Source organism: Poecilia latipinna, unplaced genomic scaffold, assembly GCF_001443285.1.
Source record: "Poecilia latipinna isolate Pla-1442-1.1 unplaced genomic scaffold, P_latipinna-1.0 Scaffold680, whole genome shotgun sequence".
Lineage (NCBI taxonomy): Eukaryota > Metazoa > Chordata > Actinopteri > Cyprinodontiformes > Poeciliidae > Poecilia > Poecilia latipinna.
This window is the reverse complement of record NW_015113296.1, coordinates 196,153-223,906: the sequence shown is the minus strand read 5'-3', so window position 1 is coordinate 223,906 and position 27,754 is coordinate 196,153. Positions and strand designations below refer to the sequence as shown.

The following is a 27,754-nucleotide window of genomic DNA, read 5'->3' as shown; positions in this document are numbered from 1 at the left end:
CTACAAAACTGTTGCGTTACTCGTTACATCCAAGTCGCGTTGCTCTTTTTTTCCGTTAAAATGTGAAGTTCAGGGTCTTAAGGTGGCACCATAAAATCCAACCAATAACGTGACTTAGTGTCTGTTGTCACCCATCGTCTCCACCTTTACTCGCACGAGGAGCTCTAGACATGCGCAGTGGTTTCCTCTGAGCGGGAGAAGATGTCTGTCTAGTCGTCAGTAATATAATAGCGCTGCATAAATCATAAGATATGGCGACATGTAAAACCAGCAGCGCTTCGCTTTTACAGACGTTGGGGACTTAGTCCAACTTTTAGCCTCACTTGGAAGGAAAGCTTAAAGAAAGGTAAGATCTGTGGACGTGATGCTAGCAAAACTAGCTGTACAGACTGAGACACACATGTTGCATCTGCGATGAAAAAAAGTTGTCACTCATGCGCTGAATTATTGTGTGGAGGTGTTGACTGATGTGTCGCATATATGGGACAACGCTGTGACCAAAATCTGCAATATAGTGAAGTGAGTTTCATTAACTCACTTCAGCTTCTATGCACCACAAATTTGGAACAAACTTCCAGAAAACTGTAAAACAGTTGAAACTGTGGGTTTTGATGTTTTTAATGTTTTTATCTTTACTTTTCATCTAGTTATTAACTTCTTTTATTTCTCTGTCTCACTGTCTAATGTTTTTAAAATGTCTTTCTATTTCTCAATGTCACATGCTGCTTTTATTTTAATTATGTAAAGCACTTTGAAATGCCTTGCTGCTGAAATGTGCTATACAAATAAAATTTGATTGATAACGATTTGATTCTTTTGAACGGCTCTTCACTAAGAAGATAGGACTGGAGTCTCACTGAGAGCCGTCCTTTGTTCTTGTAATGCTCTGCGTACACTGCAGTAGCTATTAATATTTTGTTTAATTATATACATTGATATTTATTTAATTAGTGAATAAATGAAACACAAGAACGGAAGCTCACGCAGCAAGCTCATTGCTCTTTGTTTCCGTCACCTGCCATGGTGGCAGACATTTCAGCACTGTGCTGCCTGGCTTTATGCAGCTGGAAAGAGAGTGAGAACAGTCACGATGGTCTCAGACTCTAAAAGTCTTGGTCTTGTCTCTGTCTCAATGCACTCTGGTCTTGAATTGGTCTCGGGTTAGGTGGTCTTGACTACAAGACCAACTTCAAACACACCAACCTAAATACCATCATGTTTATGATTATATTGCTTACGAAAGAGGGGTGACATCTAAATGCCAATATTTTATAAAAACTGTTTCCACAGCTTTTTAAGCCACACATAAACCGCATTCTGAGGATTATAATTGATTTTGAGGGCTGTTGAGTGTGGGGCAACAACCATCTAGACACTAAGTAGATTTGAAAATACATTAGAGATGGCTACCTAATACATTAAACTCTGCAAAATGGGATCAGCGTCTACTGCACTGGTCCAGTGTGAAAGATCATGTGATAAAGTGAGTATTTTTGCAATTCAGGTATATCATGGTGATGGCTAAAATGATCCCAAATCCTTGGGGTGTTATTTACTGTCATGTGCCAAGAAGCCTTCTTTGGCTTTTCAGTCATTTGTCGTGCATGTCATCTCACATCGCCCCACGCAGATATCCTGTAGACTCACATTCCTACGTAGCTTTTCTACACTTTTCTTTGTTTTCTCTACACTACACTGTTTTCTGTTTATTTTTGCTACTTTTGTTTCTGCCTCGATAGCTTAAATTCCCCACGTGTTACTAACAAGGATTACCTTACCTTATTTTATAACTCTACTCTGTAATAGTGTTAATTATTCCTCAGATTATACTAATGTATATTTTATTGTACATAGTAAGGCAATAATTAGATGACGCATACATACACAAAACAGAGTTTTACAAATATTTGAAAAACAAAGACAAACTAATTAGGTAGTTGACATTTTAAGCTGTCATTAGGATCTTACTTTAGCATTTATCAGCTCAGCAGCAACTGCAAACAGCCATGTCCATGTGTAGTCTCTGCAGAATGTGGACCCTTAACTCAGATTTTGAAAGGCTGCCAACATTTCCAAATCCAGCATAATCCTTGACAGACAAAGGTTGAAAGGATAAAACAAAGCAGCTTTCCTGTAATACAGTATGTTCAGCCTTCCTGTTAGCTGCCAAAATCTCACTCCCTGTTTAAAAGCTTCAACCTGAGTAAAAAGTCATGGAAATGATTTCTTTTACCTCTTTATATTATTGTATTTCTTCTTTTTCCTTCAGTAAGAACCGCCCCATCTGGTTTCCAGTCAGTTCGGTCATGCCTGAAGTCTGCTAATTACCATCATACCAGTTAATCAGAGCAAGGCAAATTCTTTATATTGTGATATAAAGTCATATTGTATTAACTTCCTGGTCATACTTGGCATATCAAACTTATGAAGAGATTTTTCTACAGGTATACAGGTTTAGTTTCCTTCAACAAAAGGGTATAACAACAATGAAGCACATATAAGCAAAAGCTACACATTTGTAACAGTTTCTAAGTGGATTTACTTATCCTGACGTTAGCTTTTTATTAGATTTTTTGCAGATCAGTTTAACCCTCCCTCCTTGGTGTTTTTCTCCCCCTAAGAAAATATTAAATATAATTTAACAAACATTATGACATTTTTTTCACTTAGTGAACGTTTGATCAGCACACAGCCACACGTGAACACACAAACGCACACAGTTAGCATTGTCCAGGTGCGATACTGAGTCACAACCTCAGCATGTATATTTAATGGTAACCCTAGCATGTGTGAGCAATGCACAAAGGCATATGGGCTCATTTGTGTGAACTGTATAGAGTGATGTGAATAGACTGTGTGTTTTGTATGTGTGTGTATCTTGGATACAGTTGCTAAGCTGTGTGTTTGTAAGGGCTGAGACAACATGGCTTGTTCTCAGCCAGCCACAGAATGATCGGACTCTAGTGACTGCTTGTAGTCAAGTTTCTTGTCTTCTTTCCCAGACAGACTTTGTTTGCTGTGACCCTTGGTGCCTCTCTAACCTGCTTCTTGTGTCTGCAAAACAATACGGACCTAATTTGAATTGTAAATATCAATAAACACCAGGTTTAAAAAGAAACGGGTTTGATGGAATGTGAATTAGTTTTTTTTTTTTTTTTTTTTTCATTGACAGGAGTATTGTCTGAATGCAGAGGTGGTTGTCAAAAGTTTTAGGTTAATTTTCATGAAATTGGTACCTTGAATGATTCACCCTCATCCCTACAAAAATTGCCTCTCATTGAGCTTTTTATCAGCTCAGCAGAAAACAGGCTCAGTCACTTTGACCTTTTTTTCTTTTTGACAGAAACATTACAGTTAAAAAAAGGGAAAAGCATAACAATCGCAAAAGAAAAGGTACAAGCACATTTTCATACACTTAAAGGGCATTAGTGCCTGCATTCAGGAGTACTAACTAGGACAGCACATTGAATTTGAAGGTATGCCTGCCAGTGTCAAAGAGAAGAAAATTTGCATTTCATTGCCGTTAACCCTTAATCTTGAATTGCTTGCTGACACAGCTGAGAAAAGCAGGAGCACTGTAGCAACCAATTTAAGTGCTAATTGTATCGAGGCAAAATATATTTAAAATTTAAATTAAAAAAGCTGTCTGTTAAAATGTATAGAGAGCTAGATTTCAAATTGCTTCAGCGTGTCCTCAGCATATGAAACATTTATCTCCCTTTGTGATCTATTCGTCTTCATATGCTGCTTAGTTACGAACCGGTTTCCTGTTATCATTCCTTGTATTTTTTGATGGAAAATGGGCTGAGAAGTAAAAGTACGATGGAGGCTGTAAAGACACGGTATAGGAAAGGAGATGAAGCTAGCATGAGAAACGGAGAGAGGCAGGGAGCGCTGCCCCATAGAGAATAAATGGCTGGTTAGTGAAATATGAGGGGCATCAGCTTACACTGAAGGATAAAAAGGCAGTCAAGCACAGGATACACATCTGTCATCTGTGCCTACACACACTGGCCAGCTGGTGGAGTGTGATGTAACTAGTGACTGTTGTTCCATAGCTTATATAGCTTTCCTGGTTGCTGACCTGAAATGAACCTTTAGAAAAGCCTTGAAAGAACGATGGCAAAATCCTGAACCATAACCAGTTCTGCAACATAGGCAAGATTTTTCTCGAAGTTCAACTCAGGGCAGAGTTCTTGTCTTGTCTTGTTTTACTACACTGTATATTGCACACTGCGAATTACCCCTCATTACTCTGCTTCCTTCTAAAGTCACTTTCACACCAGGATAGTCGGGGGCAACTTGGTCCGATTCGATGGAGAATGTCAAAAATGGTGTCTTCATTTGATTTAGTTGTATCCCAACAAAAAGCAGTTTAGTCTGCATTTTGGAAGCAGACTAAACTGTCTGCATAATGCAGTGAAATTATTACAAGTGCTTCTTCAAGATGATGCTGCACGAAACAAAGATTGATCAGGTAGAAGAGCAGCATACAGAAGAAAAAAAAACACCTAATCAATGGTCAATAATCCTTCCACTTAGCATGGCTTGTTCGCAATGACAACAGTGTAGAAGCACCAAATTAGTCCAGACTTTGAGTATCTGTTTTGTCTTTGGAATTTTAACCTAAATGCTGTTTTTGCCAGAAAAATATCTAGGAAGATCAATTGGTGAGATAGCAGCCTATGCAGCATATTTCTCTTTAGATGTTTTGAATGCTGCAGGTTTATCATCTTCTTGATAATAAAGTGAACTGAGACTCACATTTTCAGGTAGATTAGTTTCACACAAGCCCCAAACAAAACAGAGAGAGGGGAATTACCTGGTCCATCTAAAATATATGAAGGTAACCTCTGTTATGGTTACACCCCAAGAAATAAAAAACTTTCTTGGAGTCTTTTAAGGCCAATCAACACATCAATGTTCACCTTTTTTTACTTTTTTCCTGTCTAGTACTGTTTCCAGTGAAATGTTTTTTTTGTTTCCTTCTAGTGTAGCTACTCAGATGTGTCCCTTGATACATTTAGTCTTCTGAATTTCTAAATTCAACTAACGATCTTTTATTCTGTAAATATTGAACAGAAAATAATTTTAAGCTGACGGGAACTTTTGTAAGAACATCTTATCACATTGTAAGTGACTCTACCTGTTTATTTAACTTCATTTATTCATTCTGCTAAAGAGTTTTATGAACTTAAAATAAAATATATCATGTAGCAGCCCCGATATGTTTGAAAAAAAAACAAAACAAAACTACCAGCTCAAGTGTGGTGTTCTGTAGATACGAGGTGCCCATGTCTGGTTTTTCAGAGCTTCCATCCTACAGCGTTTAGATGAATCCTTTCTCCAACACGGCTCATTACCTGGCCTCCACCGAGCTGAATGGCATGCTGATGATGGAACTCAGCCTTTTGATTCAGGTGTGTTGAAGCTGGGATGCAGCAATTGATGATCAATATGCAGCATCCACCTGCAGTGTATGGGTATGAACATGGATTTCCTTTGGGAACTGTGCTGCAGATTTTATACTGACTGATGAAATGCATCTTACCTCTTTCAGTATAATGAGGCTTGTTGTGAACAAAACTCAACATATCACCTGCATTTTTCTTGGGTGTGTTAGTATTACTCAGGGTGAATTAGTGGCATATTATTGTTGGGTCGACTTTAATCTGCCGATTTCATCAGTAGAGTTTTGAGGCAAAAAAATATGTTGATCTCAGAAGAGGGAGTGATCATCTGTCGCAGCCTTTGAGTGTCCAGCTATGCTTCTTCCACCCCGGCTTCATGTACCTGGATATCGATCATAACCTCACAGATTTTGGATTTGTTCAGGGTCTTTGCCCCTCTGAACTCTGTTAACACGCCTGCCTCACCAGGTCTGAGTCTTCAAAGAGGGGAGCGTGAGAAAACAGCTCTTAAACAATTCCTTGTTGTTTGAACTTCCCTCCCTGGTTGTGTCACCAGTCACTCATCATCATGACTCTTTGGCAGCGTTTGACCTGAAAGCCGCTCCCAAGAAGCGGCTAGCTCTGTTCCAGCTTGCACATTCAAACTTTTGTTTGAAAATCTGGTTTACCCAACAGTTTGGGTCCAAAATATATTAAAAACTTTACAGAAAGAGACTTTTTTTGTAGCAACAAAGCTCCCTAGCATTTGTATAACCTGCATTCCCATGGGTACCTGTGAACTTTAAAAAGGTTTTATTAGATATTTGCATAGGCAAGACAACTTCCTATGTACAAAAAGAAAATATTACATCTTCCTGCCCAAAACATTGCATTCCTCACATTGGAGTCACATATTAAAATTATTTTTTTAAATGTACATGATTGTTTCAAAATGAACAATCAAATTTAAAACATACATTTTTAGAAAATGTATTCAAACTGTTGAGGTTCCACTTGAATGATTCTATCTGGTAAATAATATGTAAAGCAGAAGTCCGTCTGAAGTACGTTTAGAGCTTTGTGGACCACAGAAAACTTTATTAACCATCTTGCAAACACAAATAAGATCACAAGTGGTGTGGTTGAAATTAGGTTTCACAATCACGAAAACCCGGATGCTTCTCATACATCATTAACCACCATATCAAATATTCTGACCACTCTTACTTAAAAAGATTTGGAAGTTGTTTACTATCCACCAAAATTTCACTTCAAAGTGACTGTATTACCTCTGATCCATGCTCTCAACTTCAGCTTTCCGACAGGTCTATTAGAAATTGATACAACCAGGTCCATATCACTACTGGCTTCATTCCACTTCAATCAGTAAACTACTTTTCTAAGCTTATCACCAGCTATTCAGTAATTACTGCTACTTTCAACAAAATTAAAATGTGAATTTCAGCAAACTTGCATCCAGGTTTGCAAAAATCATCAAAGTCTAGTTTACGTAATACTAGAACTCCAGTCGTTTTAATTGCCAGATCTTCAGAATGTACTTTTGTAGCTTGACTCTATATGACTGCATACTTTTTAAACTGAAACATATGCTCATGTTGCTAAGAATTGCAGAAAAAGTTGAGAGCAACCCATTATTAAATAACTTGAGGTAGCTTTACAAGCAAAGAAAATTATTTTAATGTGATCTTGTGGTGAAGAGACATTTTTATCTATCTATCTATCTATCTATCTATCTATCTATCTATCTATCTATCTATCTATCTATCTATCTATCTATCTATCTATCTATCTATCTATCTATATTTTTTTAATTTTATTTTTTTTTGATAATTATTTGTTTAAGATTCTTTTATATTTTTCTTTTTCATTTATATTGCAGATTTGTCAATGACCTTTTAAAATTATTTTCTTTTCTCTTACACAGAGATTCTCATGTCATAGTTACTGGCACTTCTAGTAAAGATGTGTGAGGCATGCAATTCATTTATTTTTATAGAATGTCCTTTGATGAGGAAAAAAAGTCTGTTTTTAATTTGAGTACAGTTATATATCGGGGCGGGGGGAATCTGCTGACAAAACAGATATTCTTTTATTTGGAATTATGTTTTCCATAATTGGCACCCCATGCTATGAAAACTTTGGACAGTGATGGTTCCTCCCCTATAATATGCAATATGTTATTTTTGATTTTGCATTTTCTTGGCAATAATTTCTCTTAGCAGACGTTTAAATGATTTACATTTGGCATCAGGGCATTGTAGGTAGATGCAATGATGTGAAAAAATTAAACACCCCAATTGATATTCAGCTTGCTGATAGGAAATGCTCACATATTGACGTCCAGTCTCATTTGTTTTATTCTAAACCATTCATAAAAACCATGAAGCTTCTTGATATTTGTGTCATAGTTGGTTCGACATTATTTCCCTACAATGCTGAATCTGGTTTTTGCTTAAAATATCCTCCCTCTGTGGAAAAGACTAGGAAGCTGGTGGTGAATTTACCCAGAGACAGACCCACCACACTGACATGGTGTAGTGGGTCAACTATGTCAGTTCCCTGGAGAAACTGATATTTAGATAGTGGACACTTAAAATCACCTGGGTTTTCACCTGGAGATTAAACTGAACTGGAGTCACAACACTGATGGCTTTTACAAAAAGGGTTAAATCAGACTCTCCCTGATAATTCACCTTTTCCACTGGCTCGACTGGCTTCGCACGGCTCTAATCTGCTCATCCTCGTTCTTCTTTGCACCGAGCCAGTTGTGTTTGCATTGAGAAACAGCTGGATTTCAGGCTTGACCATGCAGTCTTTCATTTACCTTTAACTCACTGGTGGTAGACCTGAATTTATCCACCGTGGGGGAAATAAGGGATATTACTATTCTATCCTTTCTTCTATTCTCAATTTAAAATTTGGACTCTTATGACCATCCAACATCTTCCGGGCAAAACTGGGAGTTCTTTTGAATGCCCTTCGCTTGTGGACTTTTTAAATACTCAATCAAATACATAAACTGCTCCGAACTGCTTTCTGAAGACCTGATTTTAGTTTTTCTGGAAACTTTTTCTACTTTTCTCAAACGACTGTTCATTCATGCTTTTCTTGACATACAGGACGTTGTACTGTATGCGCTCTGCTTTGTTATAAGAACACTTCTCTGTTCTAACTTTTTCAAAACTTAGCGGCATGAAAGCTGACAAAGATCTATAAGGGAGTTCATATTAAATCCCCTGTTAAACATTCTGCTTTGAATTTTGATATGTTATCTAACCCACTGAGGATAACCCTCATCTTATAGGGAAGATCAATCGAAGAGCCTGTCTGGAGACCATGGCTCAGAGCAGAATGACTCTGTTTTTTAAACAAGTTCCAGGTTGATGTTTTTAGCTTTTTTAATGAAAATAATATCTTGTTTCCATGCTATGCTACTTCGTTTTAGTTACTTATTTGGGTTTGAAATATGTTTTTATCACCAAATATTTTGCATCTTAGTTTTCTTCCTCTAAAAATACTAATTTGTGCTATTTATATTATTCAATCAATCAATCAATCAATCAATCAATCAAATTTTATTTGTATAGCACATTTCAGCAGCAAGGCATTTCAAAGTGCTTACATAATTAAAATAAAAACAGCATGTAATAAACAGTGAGAACGAGAAAGAGATTTAAAAAACATCATTAAAACGTTAACAGTGAGAAAGATAAATAAAAAGCTGTAGAACTTTAGTTGAGACGCCTTCAACTGGGACTCCAACCCTTTGGACTTTAGTCAAAACGCCGTTTGACAAGGACTCTAACCTCTTGGACTTTAGTCAAAACGCCGTTTGACAAGGACTCTAACCTCTCGGACTTTAGTCAGAATGCCGTTTGACAAGGACTCTAACCTCTTGGACTTTAGTCAAAACGCCGTTTGACAAGGACTCTAACTTTTCGGACTTTAGTCAAAAACCCGTTTGACAAGGACTCTAACCCTAATTTAGCCATAAGCAACTCTAAACAGGTGGGTTTTAAATTGAGATTTAAAGGCACCCAGTGTTTCAGCTGTTTTACAGTTTTCTGGAAGTTTGTTCCAAATCTGTGGTGCATAGAAGCTGAATGCTGCTTCTCCTCTTTTTGTTCTGGTTCTGGGGATTATTGAAGGCTGTGAGTATTTTATTCCTTGTGGTGTTTTTATGAGATATGCATAGATATTTTCCCCCTGCAAAATTTTCTTTTATATGAAGGGTGTAAGTAATTTCAATATTCTTACTGGGTAATGCTAAGCTTTTTGAAACATCTTTGTTTTCTAATGCTCACAGGTGTCTCTTATAGGTCCCTATATGCATTTTTCTTTTTTACCACAATCTTTACTCATTTATTCTCTGCTCCTCTTAAAAACAATAAGCTGTACAGATGATTGCTGAAATCATCTGTGTCACACAGTAATGTGTTATAATGGGGAAAACGACGTAGAGCGTCCTAGTGAGAGGAAGAGAGAGTGTGATCATTGTTCCATGAAGTCTATTTTCTCGGTGAGCAGATATCCATCTTCCAGGTTTCCTCTGGGATTTTCCCGACCGTTCTGTGTAGCTGTAGTGCGACGTTGGGATGTCGCTTAATGCAGGTGGCTTATTTTCATGTATCCTGGCAAGGACAGGATATGTGGATGGCAGCCATTTTACTGCAAATGTGACAATTTTATGCCTCCAGCCGAGGTTAATGATGTTTTCCCCTCGTATTAATAGGTCGTAATAAGTGAGGGAAGTCTGATACATTGACTTGTGTCCACACATCTGTATTTGACTTTTTCTTAAAATCTGCTGACAGATTTTTTTTTACGCCTCTTTTTACCCTGCTTATCTTTTCTAATATTAATCTTCTGATCTTTTTTTCTTCCAATCCCTCCCTGACTTCTGTCCTCCTTCCCTCCTTCCTGCTGTGGTGTGGCTGTAACTATCTACAGACTGGCAATATGAGGGTAAGACTGATCTCCCTTTTTCATCCTTCGTTAAACATGTTCACATACTGGTTAATTTATCCTGCTGACCCAGCGGAGATGGTTATAGTGGATTAGGCCCGTGTCTTAAAAAACGCTACTTTAATCTGTTTTTACTGCCGGTTCCTGCTTCTCTTAGCTCACCTTGTTTTACACTACATTACATGTAAGTTATAAAATTCTTGTGTGTTTTTTTTTTTTTTACGGCATATGCTTTCTCACTGAACAGAGAACAACGAGGTTAATAAACTATAGACTATATGTGCCACAGCTCATGCTTTATTTATCTTTATGAGTTTATTGCTGTTGTCCTTGCAGCATTTTGTACACACTTCAGGGCCTTTTTCAAATCATTTTTCTCATAAATACTAAGTGCTTATCAAATAAAACCACCCACAGTGTTCCCAATAAAGTTTTATATTGCCTTTTTTTTAACATAGTAGATCTGAAGATGGAAAAAACCCACCCATGGAGGTATTAGTGTAATCTTATCTTGACTTACTCTTTTTTTTTTTATCCTTTCAGAATGTAAACTCTCCCGTTCTGGTCCTCCTGCTACCATCGTGGCCATAGATGAAGAAAGCCCCAATGGTAAAGTACTGCCGCGTTCTATCATTTCATACTTTAGGTTTAAAAAACACTTTTGGAGGTTGTAATGAATTCAATAAACAATTAGGAAATATATATATATATTTTATTCTATTAGCTTTTTCTCCATTTCACACAGCTTTCAAAAGTGAAAAATGCAGGATCGCACACCTGTGTCTGCTGTAACATCTCACAGGAAGTTGGATCTTGATCACATGTTTTTGTCTGAATCAAAAAGCTTGTGGTATTTCAGATTTGGATACTTGACTACTGTCTTTTAGAATTGGACGGACCTTAGAAGTTGGTTGGTTTCCTAGCATGGACCTGCTTTTTCAGCATTACTGACAAAGCATTACAATTTGATTCCAAATTCCAGATTTCTCTATTCTGGAATAAATTTTATGTTAAAGATCATTGTCTAGTTGGAACTCCCAATTAACTCCATTCCCTTTGCTTTTAGTCTACTTATCAAAAACTTTTCTCTTATTTTATTTGAGTGATTTTTATTTTTTCCCTCCTTTCCTGACTACCATAATGGTAGTCAGGAATATTGACTACCAGTGAATGGACCTTCCAGACACAGGGGTCACTCACTTGCAACACAGTTACTGCAGTCAGGGGATCTCCATTTCACTCACTGTGAGAATACTATCACCATTTGGCTGGACCTCTGATGCATTTGGTCAGTTATTTTAAAAGGGCTTAATATTTATGAAATCGCTTGTTTTATGTTAAATAATTTTATCAATTTGTTTTGTAGAAATCAGTTTTCATGTAAAAAAAAAATAGAAATTATATAAAAACAAATGTTTTAAAAATATATAAATATAATTTGGAATTCTAAGAGAGAAATTTGTAATACTTAAAAATCCAAGACATGTAGGTTAGCGCTCCTCAGAATGTGATAAAACAAATTTCAGCCCAGGAAGCTGAAGTCTGTTCATGTCTGTTCTTAACCTATTCAAACTCACGTCTTTGTTCGACCCTTTAACAAAGATCTCAGTCTGCATATCACATCCTTGCCTTGTCTCAGTAGGTTGTGTTAAGCAACAGATGATGCTTGGCATGCAGCCTGAACTCATTAATTCATTAGGCTTGTACCAACAGTATCACTTAAATACAATCTGTGTTGCAGAGGAAATGACCTAAATCACTGTGTGACCAGTGCACCAAAGTGATATAATTAACTCTTTATTACTGAGCCTCTGATTTGCTGATGGTTAAATTTTATTACCTTTGATGGCTTCTTCGCTGTTTTCGGATGCAGCTGTTGCTGACTGTTGCACCACACCAAACAGGTACACTGTAAGGCAGAATATATGTTCTTGTCTCAGTCAAACTATTTCCTAAAATGTGAGACTTTAAATATGAACTTTGAGGAGTTGAGATGAAATTGACAGTAAAATTATAACTTTAGAGGAAGGATTGTGTTTATTCTGCAGTATTTTTTCCCCTCTTGGAATATGAGTATATTAAAAGTTTGTTTTCCAGGTGATCAGATTTACTTGACATTCTTCTTGTTTGTTCTTTTTAATTAAAAATGTTCTCTTCTTCTTTTTTTTTTTTTTTTTTTTTTTTTTGCATTTTCTGGAACTCTCCTTCCTTTCTGTGTCTACTGAAGTTATGCTGAGGCATTTTACCTTCCCAAGCTGCATTTTCTTCTAACATTTCAGATATGCTCCATGAAAAAATCTGCAAATAGGTGGATTTAATTAGAATTATTTTGAGTCCCATTTTGCAAATAAAAAAACATCACAAAAAGGTCGGTGGTCCACTGTGAGCCCTTCCTTGGTAATATTGCTATTAAATGTTGCCTAAGGACATGCTGAATCCTTCTAAATAATACCCGTAGTAATTGGTGTGTGTGTTTCTGTGTAACGCATTTCAATTGTATTATAATGGTGACCATTTTTTGACCATATTAAATATTTTACTTTATTCGACAACCAGTAAATACGTGACCTCATTGCCTTTATGAAACATAGCTACTCAGCAGCTTACCAAATGCAGTTTTAAAACCGTTAGCAGTGTTTATATTTATTGAGATCCCCATTAGCATCAGCAGCATGCTGCATCAGCTACTCTTCCTGGGGCCAGTTTACTGGATTTCAAACCTTTATTCTCTAAGTTTTATGTGACCTGAAAACATTTCCACACAGACAAATTGGTCTTCAGTGTCGTTCTTTAAGCCAGCTTACTGTCAGTGCAGAGCAACACGCTGGGCAGGGCAGGTGCTGCACTACTTAATGTTTTAAGCAACCAGAGAAAACTTAATCTGGCACGGTTGCGTTGGGAACAGTACTGGTGAGAATTCTTGCAGTTTTGAAACCATAACTTCTGTTTTTAGCCGCTTTACACCAGTATACAACCTTGGCCAAAACATGACTTCCTAGTGCTAAATCACCTACCGCAAGAGAAGTTTAGTTTGATTCATTATCAGACAAAGAGGTGGGGGATTATTATTTTTTAAATAATGTATGTAAACATCTGGTTTTAGATGCTAGAAACCAAACTTTAACACCTACCGATTATTCTCAGTTTGATTACACTTACCGATGACAGATTTTATAAAACTATTGGAATATGTGTCTGAAAGTCTTGTCAAATGTAGACTTTACCATGCACACGAAGCAGGATTAAATAACTGCAGAATATTTTGGTCTAAATTGTCTCATCATATCAAAAATCATTCTCTTAATTGCTCAGGAGTTGAATTCTTTTGCAGATTTGAGGAGAAAACTGAATAATTAAAATTCCTTTCAACCGGGCTTTTTGCTTTGCATCACTGAACGTGTAGTTTTGTCGGAACATAAAAACCCTCTCATCACTTTGTTAGACAAGACTAAAAATCATAGGACGAATGAAGGCAACAAGAGCCTTTCTCCAAAAATAAATAACAGATAAGAAGCAATTAATGAACAAACATACACGTGTTATACTACACTGCATGTCTGCCTCAGCATAACACTAAAATTTTGATTACTAATTTAATTTTTTTCTAGAAACCTTGTTTTGTCTCAGAAAATAGCAAACAAGTGCTGATCACAACAGTCCACATTGACATTACCGGAGATTAGCATGGAAACATCAGACATGCGTTTCCTTTTATCCCCACAGCTTGTTGGTATCTGTTGATTGCTTAGTGTTGTTGATTGTTCATTACTGTGGAGAAATTCATGCAATTTCTATTCACCCTTTTTACTATTTTCAACAGTTCTTCTTCCATATGCAGTACATGTTGCTGGAAGGGGAAGCTGCATGCAGGGATTTGCTTTTTTTTTTCCTACTGTACCATTCTGATATTCAATGGTGAGAACAAAAACATCTAATAGGTCTTTGTAGTGTTTTTCAGTATAAAGCGAAAGTGAACTAAAATAAGCGATAATAATGATATACTGGGACTTCTCACACAAATAACATGGAAAACCTCATTGAAAATACAAACACAATTTTATACAGACTGGTTAGTGTTTTGTTTTGGCTGTGCGAATGCAGCAGATATGTGGTTTATATAAAATAAAAGCCCGTTTACATTTATTGTAGAAATACTACCTAGTAAATTGTTCTACTAAAGTAATTATTCTTGCCGTATAACAGATGCACTACAGTTCAGAATATCCTGCAGTATGGAGATCCGGTCTGGTTTTGGACCTGCTGTTTAACCAAAGACCAGGATAATGAGGCTATTTACAATTTGTTCTACAGTAGTGAGCCAACCTCTGCAGACATTCTTCCTTAACAACTCCTCTAAAGACACCCTGAGGCTGAGGATCCCCATCGTGGAAAATCAGCTTTTACTCCATATAGGAGGAACACATACACATTCACGTCTAGCTACTCAACTGACATTGCAAGACAATTTTCTGTACAACCTGACAATAAAGGCATGCCTTCTAGTGCTCTGGAAAAGTATTGATACCCCTTAATCTTTTCTTTGTTTCGTCTTGCAAACTGATAATTTTCTGTAATTGACCTAGATTAATGCATAAAAGTGAGAATAATGGAAAAGAATACCTGGTTCATTTCTTCTGCCCTTCAGTCAACTCATTAGTAAGTGATCCAACCCTTGCATATTTTACTCCAAGTACAAATGTAAGTGCTTTGTGAGGACATTATTAAATCAAACTCCTGATGACGTCCGAAGAAGACACCCGACAGTTCACAGATAAATAAGGAGACAATTTTAAAATAGACTGTGTAAACACCTCTGAAATCACTGCCTGACCAGTTAACCTTGAATGTGAACACAATGAAACAACTTTAAAGAAATGTTTTAGAAGTTATTCTGGTGGGATTAGACCAAAATCAAACTTTTTGGAAAGCTGGATTGCGCTAAATACAGGGCAATCCTGGAAGAAAACGTGTTGGTCTGCAAAAGACTTGAGGCAGGTTCACCTTACAGCACCTCTAAGCATAAAGTGAGAGTTAGTGTGGAGAGGAATATATTGAATCATATTCATTTATTGGAATTGCCAGGATCTTCATCTAATTGATACCGTTTGGCACCACTTGAAAATCGATGTTCCTATACTTTCTGGACTAAGCTTGAGATTTTTTGCAAAGTCTGCATATCTGTAAAAATACTAAACATCCTAAAAAGATTAGCAGCTGCAACTTCAGCAAAATTCTGTACAATATTAAACCAGGAGCCTAAATGCATGTCCTTTCTAAAACTGATTTTTTTTAACGTTTTTGAAGAATATGGATCCTTTTCTTCCAACTTCACAGTTATGCACCACTTTGCATTTGTCTGCCACGTAATATTCCAATAATGTGCATTAAGAGCAGTGCCTGTAATGTGTCAGAGTATAAAGAAATGGAGGGGGAATATATATCCAAGTACTTCATCTCATCTCTTCTTATTTCATTTGATCTTCCTTAAGGAATACTGGAAACTGGTCAATAACTAAATCTGGCTCCACATCTTTTTCTCCTGTGAGAATAATGTTTCTGTACATGGTCCTGAATAAATAAACCCAACACAGCCTCGTTTTAGATGCAGTAGGATCAGTATGTGAATTTATTTCTCTGCAGAGACAAATCTCTTACTTCATGTTGGCTTTGTTCATTCCTACAGAGCTGTTTTCAATCTGGACATGCTTCAGGTGTTACAGACCTCAAAAGGCAGTTCCTTTGATGGAAATTGGAGAATAAGGTCCAATAGTAATTTCTGCGATAATAAAAAAGTGTTTAATCATTTTTTGATTACATTTACTTTCTGTCCTTTATTATATATGTCCTTGCGTCTGTCGTAGCTATTTTAGGAGAAACTCTTGCTGAAAATGAAAATGTTAAGTTCTACTATTTAGGGTCTCCTGAGCAAACTGCTGATAAACAGATGGTTCATTTCATAATCTGCCAAATACTTTTTAAAAGCTCTGCTCTTTTCTTATCAGCTTCAGTAGGTGTGCATATCAAACCATCTGGTGTGTCAAGTTATCTTCAGTTATGGGACAAAACATAATTATTCTAAGGTTAATGCATCAGAAAATTCTTAACAGTTCTTGGAATTAGGTAAAAGGAACTTGGGATGAAAAACACATGGACGATCGAAATGCATCATTTCATTTAAGTCTGTTTTTACTGCGTCAGGAGTTCAAGCCCAGTCAATACTGACATGGACATTTTGCAAAAATGATTTTTTTTCTTCTCAATTTCCATCTCTACTCCACATTTAAATTTAGTTTTTCATGAGAAAGTTGGGCAGTGACTCCTGAAGTAATCCCTGTCTTTTCCACATTTTGTACATGTATTACAGAGCTGTCTGCTGTGTTCCAACATTGTATTTACATTGCAGATTTCACTAATTACACGTATATGCAAACATCCTATCAAATAAAACAGATCTGAGCAAATTAAACATATTTCTTGCTTTATTTTTGCACCAAGTTTTTCCTTCTGTAGTTTAATAATCATCAGGACAAACAAAATGGGGAAAATTTCAGCTCAAATGACGATTTGCTCCCGACTTGGTAAGGAAAGACTTTGACAACGATTAGATAACTCCCCATTTTTTACATTTTATAGTGTATTGTTCTCTAAAACGTTAAATCTTTTAACTTAGTCACAAATTAGGGGTTTTCAAGACGTCAAGATGGGTCTTTGTATTGTGTTCTGTTATTATTCTGGTTGTTGTATGAAGCTTTTTTCCCTATAATGAATAATAGAAACCTTTCAAAACTGCATTTTGTATTCTGTTTGATATTGGAATTTGTTTGGTCTGAACACATAATGGTGTCATAAAATCAAGAACAGATACATTTTACAAAACTCTGCATACATTCATTTATTAATTGGTTAGCTAACCAATTAATAAATTGGTAAATTTATTTAGAACTTGCAGAGAAACCAGGCCCTTCTGTAGTAATCACAAAGTTTCTAGCATCATTTTGCCAGGATATACTTCCTAACAGAATTGGAGGGCCAGGTTTAAATTAGTTGTACTCGTAGCACTGACTCAGTATAGAAATAAAATCTGCATTTTTTTTTATTGCATTGAAGTAAAAGGCCATTCCAGCTTAAAGTTAGCAACATTCATCTATTATAAAATCAGTTCTGATCTGTGTAAGGGATTGCTGTTTTTCAGTCAAGCTTAAAATATCGATTTTTGGAACAGGAGCTTGTTTTTTGCTTGGTAAGCTTTTTTTTATACTGCGGGAATGATATTGTGTAATTTTTCATTTGGACTTGATTCCTCCTTTTAAAAATGCTATCAGTTTTAGTGCTGTAGTTCATCAGCATAGTGTAATAAATATGGGGGTTGTGACAGTTTTATATTTAAAGTTTGTAGGCAGCAAACTTTTTTGCAAGCAAAATTAAATAGAGAGCAGTTTTCTCCCAAAAGAAGAGCATCTTCACCAAATAAAGTTCTTAGGATTGAGAGACAAACACTAAATAGTGTCAGAAATGTAAGCTGAAACATGTAAAAAAGTCGCTGTCCAGAATGTAAGATGTTGAATGGTGAATGATGATATGGATGAGCTCTGTGGACAGTCTGCTGCCTTCACAATGTTCTATCTCGGCAATTACTGCAGATTAAACCCTCATTAATGGAGCTAATGAAAATGAGCTATGTGTCATAACACCGTTACATTCAGACTGTCAGTTTAACAACCAACTTACAGCACACTCTGTTCTGAGTTACTGGTGCAGAGAAATGTATCTTTTTCCAACAAACTATTTCTAAAGGAGAGCATGATGTGTTTATTAAAATGTGTTCTTATTTACTTTATTTGATAGATGTTAAAGTAAATTTTCCCCTCTTGGCAACAGCCTAATTTAAAGCAACATGTTTTTTAAAACTGGCCTTTAGCTTTCAATTGCTACCTGAAACCCTAAGGAAGTTGGTCAGCTGCTCCAACATGGGAGCTTTTCTACTTATTGTCCTGAAGGACATTTCACCCCCTTTTCCACATGTTTGCTTTCTCTCCCATATTTATTGTGATAAACCAGAAAAAACGTTGAAGGTGTTTGAATACTTTTACTAGTTTTTTTTGTTTGTTTTTTATCCTACCCTTTAAATCCCTAGATTTGAACAGAAATGTGGATGGAAGTCAGATGCAAAATGGATAATCACATTAACAGCCATGAAGCCCAGTATCGATATGGACATAGACACTGAGCAGCCTCTGGGTCAGCTGTGTCCCTGAACACTAATTTCCTGCTAATTGATTCATCCTGGAAAAGCTTGGAAGAGAATACAGAAATTATACCGTTTTCAATTACGGCCGACAGTTTAACAAAATGCAAAATGTAGAAGGGCTTAACCACTGCCAGATACTTGACCACAAGTATCCATCAGATCTTTCCCCATTATCGTACTTGTTTGAAAAAATGATAATTAAACAGAGCTAATGAAATATTGAGGGGAATTTAATTAGTGATTTGAGTTGCCCTCTGTATGTATCTATTGAGAGTTGCATAAGGAATTGTGGCTGATGAGGACAATTAACTATGCTAATTTTCAAATTAGAATGTCTCTGTAATTGGTGACGTGAAACAAAATGAAATGTATGAGAGGCCAACACATTTAGCATTGACTGCACCGCATGAACTGATGTCGTTACATTTTAATCACACTCTGGTCAGTTTTAAGACCCTTTTATTTTACATTCCAGCGTGTGCTATTTTGGAGACAGTGCTGTTTATTGGTTGTGCAACTGTGGTTTTTGGCCAAGACACTGCTTGTAAAACTATAGCTCAATAGTGATCTTTTTACAGTAAAGATTTTGTGGATTTCAATTAAAAAAGCTCTGAATGGATGGAATATATTACGATGAAATGATAAAATGATCCTATCAAAACAAAAAAACTTTCCACAAAACAAAAAATTTTTTATACATACTCTTATAATGTTAATATACTGATACATACACACGATTTGGAGTGACCAATTGGTCTAACAGTCATATTTTAGCAGTTGGAGGCAGCTTGAGCACCCAGAGAAAGCTCTGTGTAGAATGGGTCCCTCTCTGGTAAATTCTTAATTGTGATTAATTAATAGTGGTTCTGGTTCAGGATCTCCACCCAAACTCAAGTCTGATTACAGCAATACATATTAAAGAAAGAATTAACTTGAATAAAATCTAACATGAAGTAGGTTAAACAATCTCAAAAATAACATTCCCCCAATTTAAAAACTATACCATATGAAACACAGTCATTTAGGTTTATTTGTCAGGCGGCAGTCCCAAAGCCATAGACATGCATTTGTACACCTCTACAACCACAATCAGAGCCATTATCCACAAAAGGAAAAGTCATGGAACAGTGGTGAATCTTGCCAGCAGTGACCACCCTACCAAATCATCTTCATCTAAGAGTCCTCTGACAAAATAAGGACAGAAAATGACCCAGAACAATATCTAAATCACAGCAGGTCTGACCAGCCTTGGGAAAGGTCAGTGCTCATGATTCAACGATGACACATAATGGGCAAAAATGGAATCCATTGGAGAATTTAATGGCAAAAACCAAAAATGACAAACCACAAAAGTCTATCTGATATTTCAAGCTGATGATCCATCTAGTGAAGATATACTGTGGACTGTGAAGTGTAACTTTCTGTAAGACGAGCATCACATTGCATCTGTTGTAAAGTCAACAGAATTTCCTAAAAAAAAAAAAAAGGAAACTGCAAACACTTCTCAACAGGTTCCAAGCCCAAATGAGTTTGCTGTAAAACCACCCACATGTATGTTGTAGGCAATGTTATCTTGAATAAATGCAATCATAAGAGCCAGCCTACTAAAATAATCCTCCTCATTTTTACAAGTTTCACAGAGAGTGCAATAATTAAAGATAACAAAACTGTTATTATTCTGTGTACTGTATGTCAGTACACAAGTTTATATCCATTCAATTGGGCTTTATCACAACAAGATAAGCATATATATGCATTGTCCTCCCTTACAGGTTTCCTGCCCTTGACTATTTCTATTTCTGTTGATTCCCAATGCCTAAAGATTGTTAGATCAAGGTAAATAAGATTTTCTAAGTTTCATTTGGTCAACCATGTGTCTTCTGCAAGCAAACTGTCCACAACAGTGTGTCTAGCTTTATCCCTCTACACTGTATCCTGAATGCAGTTGTAAGACACTCAAATAAATCATTCTGTTTTGTTGGCTGAAACCAGGGAGCTTGTGCAGTTTTATAATATCGCCAGACCAGAACCTCTTTCGTCCAGATTGTACATTGTACAAACGTCATTACATTCAGAGTCAAACCTGCTCCATATTAAATTTTCTGACAGCTGACATCTTGACAGCTGATCTTTAAGACAGCTGACTTAAAGATAAACTTTGCAGAGTTTATCTTTAAGATACAGAGACAGCTTTTCTGTGTCAATGTCTAAGGGAAATCTTAGAGGCATTCATTGATTCATTCTTTCCAGATTTTATAGCACTCACAAATCCGGTGCCATGGATACATCCAAGCCTCATGTTGCACCCAGTGGTAGCAACATGCAGTCCTGAACTTGAAACAACCTTCTTCAGCTTCTGCTGAGGTTTGCCCTTTATTCTATTGTAGCGAATAGATGAAATCACCCAAGCCTGATCTTGACCATACAGCAAAATGTCTGGACAACCCAATGACACATTGCTGGCCCTGATCCTCCAACCAGCCAAACATCCAGCTCCCTTGAGATGAGAGACAAGTCTAGGGATATCTAGACTTGATCAATCTTTATTCAGTCCTTTGTATGCAATGCACTGCTGTGAGGTAACAGGTTGTAACCCAAATTAAACATTTTGGAGGCATCAATATCCTTAATCAGAGTTCATAGCCAAATATAATTTGTACATTTTTATGACCATGTTCCCTGCTACCTCAGTTCATACTTTCCTTCTGTTTCCACACATGTTGTGGATTAGATACACCTGATCCTGTACCATAAATCATCCTCCCTGGGATTTAAGTGTTTTTGTGAGCCATCCATGTTTGAATTCATGTTAGTTTTCAGTTTTCTTGTTAAATATCATTTTGCTTCAACTCTGCCTGTCTTCCTGCCTCACTGCGTTTGAGTCCAAAAAAACAAACAATTTGACACATTGGCCTCTTGGCTATTTGTTTGGTTAATGGTCTCCTGACCTAGATTAGACCTCTGAGATGTTCAAGGCTTTGGATATTGTTTTACAGCCCAGTTTGCTTTACACCTTGACAAAATGTTGTCCTTGCTGATTTGTTCATTGGTCTCCATGTAAAAAAAAAGAAAAAAATGAAGCTTTCATAGTAAGATTAATGATGAGATTAGATTATCATTGTAATGCTCTACTTTGGGTCAGGTTTTCACATAAAATCTCCCCAAGAATCTACTGAACATGTCACAAAATGTAATGTTACACTATGTAACATTACATTTATTTCAAAGTCTTTGAAAGTATTCAAATACTTATTTAATGCAGGTAAATTACATCTTCTATGTAGAGGAACTAATGAAAACATTTATGCTCAGTCTGTCCTACTACTACAAGTTTTTAAAATTTACTTTCTGTCACAGGTACAAACAAATTAAATCCCTCTATAAAATATGAGGGATTTAATTTGTTTGTACTTGTGACTGGATTTAGTATGAATATCCAAAAATCACACTTTATCCCACCGCTTGTTTGTTTTATAATAAATTCTGGATTATATGCGGGCCACTCCGACAATCACATTTTATGACTCTTTTTATTGGTTTGTTTTTCAGCTCATCTTGGCTTAGGCACATGGACAATAAGAGTTTTCAGTGTATTTTTTCTCTTTAAGTATGTTTTATTTTTGAGAATAAAAATACACAAGATTTCAAATATTTTCCACACTACACCCACCTTCTCTGGGAATTACATCCATGTTTTGATATATTGGGCTTTCATCTGCAAACAAGTCATTCATTAAATATTGAAAATATTAGTTTAGAATGCCAAATACTGGAATGGATATCTGGAGTGCTAAAGACATATTTTGTGTTGTTCAGTGTTTTGCAACAGAGCAATATTACACTAAGGTAGTTTCAGTGTGTGGGCATACATGACTAAATCAGCATAGACATAAATAGGATAGTATTTCCCTTTTGTTGTTCAACAAGACTCATTTGGGTATAAACATAGGCATTTACAATATTTTTATAAACTGTGTATTTGTGTGTATTCATCTTGTAATCCTCTTAAAAGGACTATTGAAGTATAATTCAGTACAAGATTTGTCTGTATGAACGAAGCCATATGTAACTAGCTATAAAACAACATCCCGGATTTAATAGAGATTTAAGCTTCAGGGTGGTTATATCTAAAAAAGTGTCAGGAACATAAATTAAAAAGCCAGAAGCTGGAGTACCTGGAGGGAATCCACGCTTGTATCGCGAGAACATTTATGAAAAGCAATTTTCCACTAATTATAATAACTTGTTGGGGAACTCTTGACAGGAAGTGTTTGTCAGAAATGCCAACTGGTCCCTACCTTGCTGTGGAGGAATTTCTAGCTGCTAGTTTTCTGCAATTATTTTAATTCAGTCACCCGGAGACGTTCTTAAATATGAACAGTCTGTTTAATAAGGTCAAGCCACACCAACTCAACTTCTAGCCATCCTGAGGTGGTGGTTTCAGATCGTTCTCCTGTTTCCTTATTCTAGTGTTCTTGAGCTTCAGTTCGATAATGGATGAACATTTTTATTCAGGACTTTTGGTAAAAAGCTGAATTGAAGGTCCTGTTGATTAAAGGGTTCCACATATTACAACAAGACACTCGGATACCTCAAATCATTGTCTCCTTTCACTTTTTAAAATCTCAGTACCTGACCCAACCCATCTACATTGGAATATTTCAAACCTGTTGTTACTTCAACATTTCTACAACTTATTCATAGTGAAATTTAAGCAAATAGGATTGTAGTCAACTCTAATAAATAATTTCCACCAGCAGGAGATCCCTCAAAGCTATTTTGCATAGACTCTGGGTCCCATTTTGTCACACTTAATTAGATACATGTGGCCAAGAATAGAAACTGATATATGAGCATAAATAATATTATGATCACCCACAGGACAAGTAACACCGACTGCCTGTCTCCTCACTGGTGTTTGAGTGTGGTATATATTGGGGAGTAAATTTAAATTGCAGTTGTTGTGGGATGTTCCCAGTCCACAGGGGTTGATTTCCATAAAAGTGTTCCAAGGAAGAAACAATGGTGGACAAGAGACAAAGTCATTTATACATGTGAAAAACAAAGGCTGGTTTGTGTGGTTTGATCCAACAGAGATGAGTTATAAATTACTTTGAAGTGTACCCGTCTACAGGGTTAAACAGAAATGACATTGATTGATGGTTTTGACTCAGTTCAGCAGGATAAAGTGACCCGTGTCAAAGCAAAAGGGTTCAGCAATAGATTGAAAAGCACAACAGTGAGTTTTAGGTGTTAACTTGGCCCCCAAATTCCCAATATTTCAACCCAGTCGAGCATCTGTGGGATGTACTGGATATTGAGGTTCCAATACTTACAGGTCCTGATAGTAAGATCTTGGTGTCAGATCTGGTGTCAGAAGTACAGCTTCAGGTGTTTAGTAGGGGCTTCGCCATACTATTAGGCAGGTTGTGCACGTTCTAGTTGTGATTGTGGATGCTAAATGTTAAAGGTATGAAATGGAAAGTGGTTAATGCAAGAGGTGACTTGATCCCCATCCATTTCAGCTCGAAAGATGTGATGAAGCCGCAAGGCCCACTGTTCAGATGTATAATCTAAATCAAAATAGAGGACATAGTTTCAGGATATTTGTATTTCAATTAAAGCTGTTATTTGTAATCATTCTATGGCATATCTTTAATAAGAGAATCTCCTCTCACCTGCTTTGTTTTTTTATTTTTCTTGACTTCCTCCACCCCTCCTACATTACTTTTCAGGCAATGGCTTATATCTGCATGACAAACCTGCCCTGTGGCAATGTTCAGTTTAGCTAATGTTCTGTAAAATATCTATTAATCCCCAATCGCAAAGTTCATTCTCTCTTTCTTTTGCATTATGTTGTCATTTAATCGCTCTTTGTGCTCATTCTAGCACATTGCTTTCGTTCTTCTCTCTATATCGTTACTCCCACATTCTCTATTCAGCCTCTGTGCTTTAATTCACATGCCAATTTATACAAGACTGCTCAGAATTCAGTCTCGTTCTTTGCAGTAAGATTTCTGCTTAGAAAGCCTATTTATATTTTACACTGTACACTGTTCAATTAGACACAGCAGCACACATTGTTGGTTTCTTACTTTCCTGTTCTATGTGTGTATCTGGGTGATTTTTCTCCCATTTAAAAACCCCAAAGGGACCTAGACTTAGGGGAGAAGCTAGACGGTAAAATTCAAATTCCTTTAATGAGTTGGTTTTACAACCCATCTCCTATGTACGGAAACCAATTTAATAAAATTTCCCTATTTATTTAAAAATCAACAAATCACAGCAGTGTATTTGAAGTGGTTTCCATGGCAGCACAGAAGGCCATGACCCAATTTTATATCTGCCAGATCAGATATGAAATTGTTCAGTGCATGTGTGTTTGTGTTGTGCGCAGATGGTTTTATGCACATGGGCCAAAAAAATCATTTTCCCCCCCCCCCCCCCCTTGTCGACTCATACACAGAAGCAAACAATCCCGCTTGGCATTCAACTTTTCCTTGCCAATGTAAATCTCTGTTCTTGTCTCTGATATTGTCTTTCATCTCCATCCTAAAATACCCTACAAACACTGGTTTTTATTTTTCTTCATTGGTGACACCACAGAGGACAAGTTACAAATTGTTTTTTTAGGGTCCCTTTACCACTATTTCTGCTTGTGTCTAATAATATCCTGGTTTTTTTTTAAAATCTTTTTTGCTTGCATCAGTAAAAATGAAAATACCAAGTGCTTTTTTTTATCCTTCCCTCTGTTGTGCACAACAACCAGAAAAAAAATCATGGGCACAATGGCAGAAAATTAAGTTTGTGGTCTAAAAGCTTCCACTCTGTGATAATGTACTGAAAGATAGGATGCAGCGGGATGATTGATTAATAATGCATGATGTAAGGCCTGGTAATCGGTCTCCTGTGTGTTGAGTAATACAAAGTCAAACATGTAAGGTTTTTACAGATTTGTTTTTTCAAATTAACATACCTTTTTTTGTACCTCTTTGTTATACTTTAAGTATTCTATAAAAGTTATTTATAAGTTAGTTTTGTCTAATTTAAGTGTGCTAAGATATTTTCACAAGGAACTAGACCAAAATTACTAGATACAATCTTGTGATTATTCAGTGAGACTTCCGTATATTTCAGGCCAAACCTGACATTTTTGAGTGACACGTCATACACTATAATTGGAGGCAAAATGATCCTGCAAAACTCCACAAATCCATCCTGCCAAAACTTAAGTTTGCAGGTAGAAATAGCATGCTAAGTTCATTTAACTGAATGAAGGTTGCATTGAGAAAAGAAAGAAACAAGGTGTAGATTCCCAAGCAAGATAATAGTGCCAGATACCATAAAAGAAACTCCTAATTGTCAGAGAAAGAAAGTAAAGCTAGTAGAATGGCCCAGTCTATTATCTGACTCGTATGCAGCTACAAATATACGTAAAAGCTGAAAATCAGACTGCATAATAGGACTCTGAGAACACTCAAGAACACACAGTATGGAAGAAAATCACATCTCAACAATGACGTGAAATGTTTTTTTAGTCAAGAGATGTCTTTGAACCTGCATTGCACAAATTACTTAATAAAAAAAAATCATGTCATTCTCATTTGTTTAGCTATAACTTTCATTTTTGATCTACTTAAAAAAAAACAACTTATAAATTATGTGTATTGTTACCATCATCTGCTGTTAATATTTTCAATGCCCACATCACAGTGTACAGTGAGATAAAAAGTTCAAGTGGATACTTATTTTACCTGTGCCATGTGCTAGAAGAATAATTGTGTCATCTTTCAAATAACATTTCAGTATAGCTTCCAAATAAATTCACATAATGATCACATCCATCACAGTCAAGCACTTGTGTTTCATCTCATTCAGCTGTCCTGTTCCACTGGATTAAACACTGACATTTTCTAGTGATTATGTTAATTATGGTGTATTTTTAGGAATGCATACAAGTCTAAGTTAGCTTGGTGAAGTAATGTGTAAGAAACGCTGTGTGTTTATTTCATCATTGAAGGTTCAGTTATGCTGTTCCTTATCATGCCACATTTGCTGGAGTATCTAAAATATGCCTTAATGGGTCGAAAAGAGAAAAAAAAACTGGATATATTTTGTGAAGCATCAAGTCTTGTTACATCTTATGAGTATGTGTGTATTGGGATGAAAGAACAAGTCTGCTACTACATCAGGAAGTTGCTTTTTGCAGTAACATCACCTGATACGTAATGTTCAAATGATGATTTGATGATGACATTTCCATCGGCCCATCCATCTTCTTATTCAAAAGGGGTTGTGTGGATAACAACTCCCAGAGGGAACACCCATGCAACACCCTCTAGCTCATCCTGGGGGACCCCGAAGCATTCCCAAGCCATGAAAAATCACCAAAAGTAGGAACCTAGAAAACATCCCGATCAGATACCCAAACTGCTTAAACCAAATGCTTTTGACACAGAGAAGCAGCAGCTCCACTTTGAGCTCCCCTTAGATGAAAGGCTTCTGCTGAATCTGACCACCCTATGGAGGAAGCTAATTTTGGCTGCTTGTATCCCAGATACAAGTGGCTTTTATCTGGGATACAGGCGGCCAAATGCTCTACAATATGTATAAGTGCCTCCTAAGTGTTGAAATAATTATTAGCAGAATTAATCATAAAGTAGGTCAGTCTGCCATCATCTTTTGGACCACTTCAAGCCTTTGGCATGTGGAGGATCTGCAGAGAGTAGCATGACATCAAGTAATGCTATTATCAAATCATTGCTGAAGTTTCTGAGTTGCACTTGAATAAATTTAGCTGCATTGTTGCATGTCTGCAGTAAGTTTGATGCCTCTAAGTTGAGTTGTAATTTTTAGACATGTCTAGAAACGTTCTTGAATCCTGTATTTTAGTGTCAGATGCTTAAAAACTGATGCTGAGATTTTTAGCAACATGTTTTCATATGCTACAGATTCAAAGAGGGGTACCATGATGCTTTAAATGCAATTTAAGTTGTAATGGAGAATTTAAAGCTGAAAGTTTAGTATAAATCAATAATGTAATTAAAGGAAATTACAAATAAAGTGCCTATGTAATTAACCATTTGAGCTAAATTTAGAAGATGTAGCATGCATTAGTTCCACCACTATC

The 27,754-nt window shown here is 36.4% G+C and overlaps 1 protein-coding gene across 1 annotated transcript in view; it reads left to right on the top strand.

Annotated features, from left to right (window-relative positions):
• The window catches only part of LOC106954776 (protocadherin-15-like), a 182,362-nt gene that overhangs the window by 84,562 nt on the left and 70,046 nt on the right, over nt 1–27,754 (top strand). Inside the window, exons 3-4 of the mRNA XM_015044523.1 lie at nt 10,362–10,376; nt 10,920–10,985. Coding sequence (XP_014900009.1) covers nt 10,362–10,376; nt 10,920–10,985 — 81 coding nt within the window. The remainder of the gene's footprint in view (nt 1–10,361; nt 10,377–10,919; nt 10,986–27,754) is intronic.